This window comes from Protomyctophum parallelum, assembly GCF_964188405.1.
Source record: "Protomyctophum parallelum genome assembly, chromosome: 12".
NCBI lineage: Eukaryota > Metazoa > Chordata > Actinopteri > Myctophiformes > Myctophidae > Protomyctophum > Protomyctophum parallelum.
The window spans coordinates 36,735,757-36,744,581 of NC_139712.1; the positions used below are offsets into that span (position 1 = coordinate 36,735,757).

Here is an 8,825-nt window from a genome sequence, read left to right on the forward strand (position 1 = left end):
TATACCAAATGAAATGTTTGAGTAAAGCACCATTTATTTTATCACAGTTTTATTTAAGTTACATTTTTTGTATAATTAATGTATGGTTGAAACGAAATGTATCAGTTCAAGAAATGCAAAAAGTTGACTTAAAACAGGATGTTCATTTTGTTCAAAAGGTCATACTGTCTAGATTCAGAGGAATAGTCTCTAAAATGTATCTTGTTTTGAAATCATCCACTCAGCCTTTCAGAGCCTATAGCTGCACTAGCTGTAACAGCAAACTTTAGTCTGAAGTCTGAATAAACTGTATACACACAGAGAAAATGTATTGTTGTTGAATTTATGTATCTACTTATCAGTGCTACCTCGACCCATGATGGACTTCTTAGTGTTTCTCTCAGGTCTAAAAAGGATTATATAACACTTTGGTCCAAACAGTGCCACCAAAATGCCAAAACTAGATGATAAAATAGCAAAAACCTCCACTACATCTGCATATTTGCCTGGAGAGCTGATATATGCTGGGATGAAGGCTATCCACACGGCACAGAAGATCAACATGCTGAAGGTGATTAACTTGGCTTCATTGAAGTTGTCTGGAAGATTCCTTGCCATGAATGCTAGGAGGAAGCTGAGGAGTGCCAGTAAACCAATATATCCTAATAACACTGCAAATCCAACTGTTGATCCCACATCACACTCATAGACTATCTTATCACTGTGGTATTGTATGTTTTTATGAGGAGCTGGTGAGGAAGACACAAGCCAGGCTATGCAGATTGCTGCCTGAACGAAAGTCAGAGACAGAACTGTTCCTCTCTGTTGCATAGTACCAAACCACTTCAAAATGTCTGTAGCCCCAGGCTTGGAGGCATTGAATACAGCCAACACCACCATAGTCTTTACCAGGATACACGAGACACACAGCACAAAGCTGATCCCAAATGCTGCATGCCTCAGCTGACAAGTCCAGATCCTGGGACGGCCAATGAACAGAAGTGAACACAAGAAACATAGTTTGAGTGACAACAAGAGAAGGAAGCTGAGTTCTGAGTTGTTGGCGCGCACCATGGGTGTGCTGCGATGATAGATGAAGATTCCCAGGACAATGGCAGAGATAAATGTGCCCAGCAATGAGATGCTTGTCAAGGAGATACCAAGAGCCTCATGGTAGGAGAGGAACTCCAGGCTCTTAGGGACACAGTGGTCACGCTGGAGACTGGACCAGAAGTCCTCTGGACAATTGCTGCACTCTGTAGAGTCTAACAAAGACATAAAGGTTAAAGGGATAGACAGTATCAGCTTAAAGATAGCCTATACTACCATTAAGAGTCAAGACGCCTGAGGGCGAGAAGCGACATCCCCCTGGATGACAGCAGACTGCTGGGCGAGCACTGGCGCTTTGGCATTGGGGGGTCAGATCAACATATGGAATGAATTCTGTACTGGCCATATATGGAGCGTGTCTTGAGTGTACAGGGTTTGATGAGGTCAGATCAATTATGGAATGTCAGAACAGGTCAGCTCCATATATGGAGATCTAAGGGTGGCAGCAGGGACAGTGTCTTTAGTGTACAGGGTTTGATGAGGGCCCAGGTAGGGCCCGCCTTAATTTGTGGACCTCATGTTGAGAACTCTAGTTTTTGCCGGGTGCCGTGCGTGGCTGCATTCATAACTTTGGGGCAGGCCCGTCTAGAGTTTAAAGGGACAGGTGTCAGTCAAAAGGGAGACATTGAAGAGGAAGGATGGATGGGGAAGGATAAACATATGGAATGTCACGACAGGTTCTGACATATATCCATATATGGAGATCTAAGGGTTTGAGGTCAGATGTAGAGTTGCTGGCCAATATTGATGACATCAGCGAGCTCCATATATGGGCTCAATTGTGACAGCATTTACTATGACATCAGGGATGATCCCTGATGATGTCACGTGATGTCACAAGATCTGCAGGACACCATATATGTGGGCTTTTCCATGTATGGGGATTTTGAGTGATACACTCACTGACTGACGGACAAAAAATTACAAATTTACATATTTACAATTACAAAATTTACAAATTTACAATTACATATTGTAAGTACCAGTCTCATTGCTGATCTCTCCCTCAGAACAAGCAATGCAGTCAAAGCAGCAGACAGGTTCCCCTTTCCTTCTGGACACACGGGTTCCAGGGGAACAGCTCTCACTGCACACTGACCGAGGTGGCTATAGAGGAACGTAGCAATGATCAATTTAAGTTGAAACTAAATTGCATTGTGCTCAACATGACGTTACCCTCATAGCACGGTCAAATAGAGATTTCTGCACAACTCTAGTTACTCTACACTCCTAACACTGCTGCTTCATTATGCCTTATTGACCATTATGTCTTCAGTCTATCAGAAAGAAGATAGACTAGAAGATAGACTAGACCAGAGGTGCCCGCACTTTTTTGACTTAAGAGCTACTTTCAAAATGACCAGCCCAAAAAAACATTATCCCATTTCTGAGAATAGTTAGAAAATGTACCTGAAGGGGCTTTGGAATAGAGTTGTTGGTGTTACGTATAAGACAAACACACTCGGAATGGGAAATAGAGGGAGGGAAAATGGAATTGGTAGCCTACTGTCAGTGTTTTGTTTTGTATACCTTTGTAATGCTACAGCACAGCAACACTCTTGAAAACAAAGTATTGCATTGTGGGTATGAGCTGACAGGCCCTATTTGATGTAATTCATTGCAGACACCTTAATTCAATGGCAAATGCTTTTTTTAATTACATTTCTTACGGCCATGTGGTGATCTACCTGCACAGCCTTTGTGATCTACTGGTAGATCACGATCTACAGTACCTTTTGAGCACCCCTTGACTAGACAGAAAGAAGATTAACACCTGTTACATTCCAAAATGACTTTTTGTTTGTATGTATCAAGCATTCTGATACGACATAGGCAATAAGGCAGGATGAATCAGCAATGTTAGGAGAGTTAAGGCTCATACATAGTCTGGATTTTCGGTAGTGGGGTGACCACCGAGCTACAACATGACGTCACGAGCCGCGGTGAAGAGCAAACCACCGCCACAGCTCCAGCCCTTCTCTCTGTTTTTACTCATATAACGAACGTTATTTCAGCTCCGGTGTTCAGCTCACCACCGGAGTGGTGGTCACCTCACCACCGAAAATCCAGACTATGAATAGTCCTTTAGGCAGATAAACATGACTTGGGAAAAAAAAAAAATACTTATTATGCTATGAGGCTAACGATGAGCTGTTTTAGAAAATAAGTTAAGTGACCTTTTTGGATTCAAAGTTCCAGAAGATTCTGTCTTCATCAAGAACCAGTTCTTCAACTCCGGAGGCTGACTTCTTGTACACGCCTACATTGAGAACCTTTGCGCTTCCATCAGGGAACTGCACCCAGTTGATGACATCATAGAATGGTAAAGCATCACCATTCTCATCAAATGATACATGCTCACCAATTGATGTGGTGAAGTTGATCTTTTCCAGATAATAGACAAGCTAGAATTTTTTTTAAACAAATACAAAAATAACTAAACTATTGTATGCAATTTACATTGGACTGCTGTATTAACTACACACATCTGACAGAAAACAATATGGCTTTTTGACGATGTCATACACAATACATTAATTACAAATTTCAGGTAATCTGTGAATTAGTATTACACCTGCCATGGCTGTATTGTTTGCAAACTGGCACAGCTGTGACCAGAGAAAGGCCCTCTTCCTGGCACACATTGCAACATGTCGTGGAAGGCATGGGCCAGAGCATACACAGCCTTGTACACATTATACTCTGGCCTGAAGACTGACAAATCCAAAAGTATTGTTTCTGCTGTTCCTAGATCCTCTTGTCCTGTACACATCCTTCCACCTGCATCCACCCACTCAGACGGAAGGGGTGCAAATTTACATCCAAATGTGTACTCCCAAAATTGCCTCACCTGAAGGAATACAAGGAAGGCAGGCTAAGTGACATATCTTTATATTGTATTATAGATTGCTATATAGACTGTTTGTTCAGTGACAGGATACTGTGGAAATTCCACAGAAAAAGGGAGTTTGAATCTCAAGAAGAGGAAGTGTACCAGATTTCGCCTTTGTTTCTTTTTGAGTCATCCTTATTAGGAAATATGTATCGCATGTGTGTGCTCGACGCTCGTACAATCAGTATATCAGTTCATTTAATATTGAAGGTTGAATAAAGTAAGAGAATGGAATTAGGGTAACCGTCAGATAAGAATTGATCAGTGGTTCTCTACTAGCATATTTCAGTTGAATAATGACCGATAATGGTTTGATATAATTAGTTGCATGTACTACCGTGTACTATTGTGTAGTATTGTGCAATGAATTATTAATTTTCAAGCTTTCCCCCACACCACACCTATTAATTCAAATATGTTTTTATGGACTTATGAACAATTGTTAAACAGACTTTTAATACATTTAACAAAGGTATTTTATTTATTTCCATTTTAAAACATTTTCCCATGGACCACCTGCAGACCTAATTATACCATAGAACACTAGTAGTCCATGGACTATTGGTTGAGAAATAATGGGATGTATATAGACATGGGATGCATACCAAGTGTTAGAAAAAAAAGTAGTCATTGCCTGCCCTATATACTCGATTGATCTTGATTAATAATCAAAATCTACAAGGTTAGCCTAACCAGTAAATGTTTTCATATACTTGTAGTGTAGTAAAAGTGCAATATTTTCCTCTTGATCTTCATTCTTAGTCAGGGTGGTGGACGGTCCCTGGTTCACAATCAGTTGAAAACCCCTGCTTTATCGCAATGATTCAGAAATATAGAGTGTCAACTCTTTAACAAAACACACTTAACCAAAAGAATACCACACACTTCCCTACCTTTAATAATACACTAGACAGGTGCCCGGCTGTAAAGCGCAGAGTCTGTAGGAGAGTTGGAGAGCCTCGCCCCACCCAGCTATATGCAATACCCGTTGTACCCGTGTCAGAGTACCCGTTCCACCCATCTGTCTGTGTCCCTTTAATGCCCATATGGAGATTTCTGTATCTGTCTCTCTGTGTTCCTTTATTTCTATATATGGAGTTCTGTGTCAGGCATGTGAAGTCAGAACAGGCCAGCTCCATATATGGAGCATGGGCAGGGGCCCTGCATGTCCAGAGCCCGGACAAAGGCCTTTTGTGGCGGTTCTGGACAACCGTGGGTCCGACCGACTCGACACTGGTCACTTCACTTTCTGTGGGGGTGTGAAACGCGTGTGACGAACAAACGGTTCTCGAGTTACGTGCGTTACAGCCGTACGTACACACGTACGTATACGTACAGCCAGACGTACAGAGACATGGTGCATTTATAGATAGATACCGTAAGTCATTGAAAGCAGACATGGCAGGTTACACACCAAACTCCTGGACTCACTATGTTATTTTCGTGGCTGTTGTCGGCGTCATTGTCAGGATGTATATTCAACAGGAAGTCCTTGAGACCGGGTATCCGTCCGCGATGGATAGCAATGCCCAGGACGCCGGTCAGGTACGGCAGGAAACGAGAAGACTCCAGTATGGTGTAGGATGTCCAGTCTTCACTGGCTATCCACTGCAGGCCCCTCACGTCCTGCTTGATCACCTGTATATTCCGTGATGAAAGAAGTACTCACTCATGTTTTGCTTAACCCATTTTTAGGATGGGAACGCATCCGCGTCGCTTTAGCGTTTAGCAACTTTAACCATTATTTTTAGCTGTTGAAAAATAAAAGATCTACAAGCTCATAGTGCGGCACCGAGTGCCACGCTATAAGCTTGTAGATCTGCTATTTTTGAAAAATCGTGAAAATGTGTGCGAATCTTTCAATATATATTCTTTCACAGCAAACGTTTTTAACTCAAATGATTTGCTTCTGGTGGGGTCCCTGGAACAATACATTTTCAGATTGGTTGGTCGGTGGGCAAGTATATCATTTTGGGGCTCCTTGACATGAAAAGGTTTGAGCACCACTGATATATAGAAACATAGGTTTTAGAAGACATTTGTAGAATCAGGTCCTCAGGTCTTAATGGGTTAAGTAATACAATGCAGATATACTCTGTTACAAGTAAAGAACCCGTATTAAAATGTAGGCCTATATGCTTAAGGTAGCAAAAGTACAATATCATTGTGCAGTCCCATTTCGCAAGTTCAAAATGTATTCATTTTTTTTAAACGACAACAAAAAAATAAATAGCTGATCTAGATCTGCTAGTTTCAAATGTCAGTGAGTTTTTTTCATAATAATAATGAAAATCTACAAAGTAGCTAGTAACTAAAGTTTTCACATTGTAGTGGAGTAAAGGTACGATATTTTACTCTGAGATGTAGTGGGGTAGAAGTAAACACACACAAGCAATTTGATTAAACTTGGTATAAGATAAAATTGCATTGCAGTTACATTTAAAAAATCACACAAGTGAAGTGAGGGACGCTCTTATCATCGTACATCAACATGATGTAAAATAGACACTGTCTATTTGCTCAGACACTATGACGTAAAAAAGAATTCCATTCATTGTCAATGGGAATTACATTTTTGTGTAGGTAGAAGTTTGTGAACATACACTATAAAGCTGGATATAGGAGGGGCTAGCGCCCCTCAACAATACATTTAATTGAAATATATGAAAGGATGTATCAACGCCAATAAAAACTAATTTGAGATTACTTGTAATTCTTATTATGAATGACTAAATAAGCATCTATAGCCCTGACCTCTTCCATGAGATCCACTAGATAGCTCCCGTATGGAAATACAATGACCACGCGAGCTGTCGATTTCTTCATCACAGTGACAATTCTCTGAATTTCAGCCGGGTCGTGGTCCCAGGGCAGAACCTCCACGTACGCCAGACAACCCAAACCAGACTGGGCCAGGTCAGACTGGAAGGATCGGGCAGCATTGCGGCCATAGTCATCGTCAGTGAAAAGCATTCCTGCCCAGGTCCAACCATACCGCCTCATAATCTGGAGCATAGCTCGGACCTAATTATAGATAAAGAATGGAGGAAGGCCATATTCACATAGGGGTAAAAACAGCTAATCTATCTATGAAATAGATATCTATGAAACATCAATTACACTTGGACAAAAAAACAAAAAATCTTCTTCCAAGGTGGTATACTGCTTAATTTCCAAAATGCAGACTAGCAAAGAAAAAAGGATTCGTCTTTGGTGAGAAATGCTCATCACATAAATCATATTTATATTAGAAATGCTCATCACATAAATCATATTTATATTTTTTCACCAAAGACGGAGTGCCTTGGAATCCTTTTTTCTTTGCAAGTCTGCATTTTACACCTTTTGGAAATGAAGCAGTACCACCTTGGAGGGGAAAAAAACCATTGTGTCTATAATCCTACCTAGTATCACTAATAAAGAGCACCCTATATCTTTAAGAGCCACTGACTGCAGCGCTTCTATTTCTATTATCAATTATACTCACTTTAGAGGCAGGTCCAAAGTCCTGCCCAGGGGGCAATTGATGCAGCTAGGAAGGCAGATTTTGTATGGCTTCCTTCCTAAAAATGTATTATTTATTGCCCGCCAGAAGGCTATTCCTACATTTAAATCAATGACTGTTCTGAAATCAACCTCGGCAGACAGGTCTATTTCTCAGTAGAATTGCTTGTTCCTTGTGTTGTTTAATTCTCAATATGTCAAAGAAATACTTTATTTTATATCATAAAAGGTTTTATAGAGGCCTTTTCGCATCAGGTTACGTTTGGCTGCAGCCATTTGAGCAAATCACAATTTATCGTGTCTGTTGTACTAGTCCAAAGGTACAGTTGGCCCAAAGGCCTTTTTTCATAATATTCAAGTAATTCCCCCTTTGAAAAGAACTTGTGGACACCCCTGCACTAGATGGATATTTTTGTCAAGTGTGGAAAATGTACTAACTAGTGGTCTACTTGATACCGACAGATCTTTAGTGTGTAGAAGCTAGTTCACCTGGAAGGCATCACTTGGGATTGTTCTAAAGAAGGATGGGAAGTGTATCTGGTCACTCAGACAGGAGCAGGCAGCGTAGTAACTCACCTGGAACAGACACACAACATCTGTTCTGCTATACGCTACAATTTCTACATTTTCCCTGTAAGCAGAGAGCATGTGAGTGGGGAGAAAATATTTAGGGAAAAAAGGGAATATGTACTTGCAACCCATACAAATGGGTCTGCGCAATTTAAAGTTGTGGGCAAACACTGCCCTTTGTTCACTTCAGCACCATTGATTATTATTATATTATACTGTTTAGACTGATGATACGTTCTTGGTTTAGCTACGATCCTAGATTATATTTTTATATTTAATGTATTGTATTATTATCTTGTGTTTTCGTTGCTTACTGTAAATTGCAAACAATAATAAATCACACAGTCCCCTCTCTCGGTCTCTCTGTCTCTGTCTGTCTCTGAGAGACTTTCTTTGCCCTTCAGAAATTGTCATATTATAGATTTGTAAATAATAATGGGATATTACTACATTTAAACATGAATCAAATTGAAACTTGAAAAGGGTGGTTCAAGTATAGGAAACTTACCATGGGCACCCTGTACAAACCTAATATACTAGAGATGGCAATAGAATTTGTTGAGGAATCAGCGCCCACAATTCCGAGCATTGGAGGGGAGCCAACGCAGCTCTCGTCCAGTTGAAACTGCTCCTCTCTGCCACTGACCAGTGACAATGCCGTACGGAACGCAACTCCAAGCGTGTGACAGGTATCATAAATCCTGTATCCCAGAGTCACGTTGGGTAGCAGGCTGGGGTTCCTGTTGATCTCAGTTATTGCAAAAGCCAT

At 40.8% G+C, this 8,825-nt stretch overlaps 1 protein-coding gene across 1 annotated transcript; it reads right to left on the reverse strand.

The window, feature by feature from the left end:
• Window positions 1–330: 330 nt before the first annotated feature.
• Window positions 331–8,825, reverse strand: LOC310867655 (extracellular calcium-sensing receptor-like; the record flags this gene model as incomplete). The annotated part of the gene is made up of 7 exons (XM_083777773.1): window positions 331–1,244; window positions 2,073–2,196; window positions 3,267–3,473; window positions 5,414–5,620; window positions 6,737–7,006; window positions 7,976–8,062; window positions 8,565–8,825. 7 exons carry the CDS (start codon window positions 8,823–8,825, stop codon window positions 331–333), a joined length of 2,070 nt encoding a protein of 689 aa, XP_083633899.1.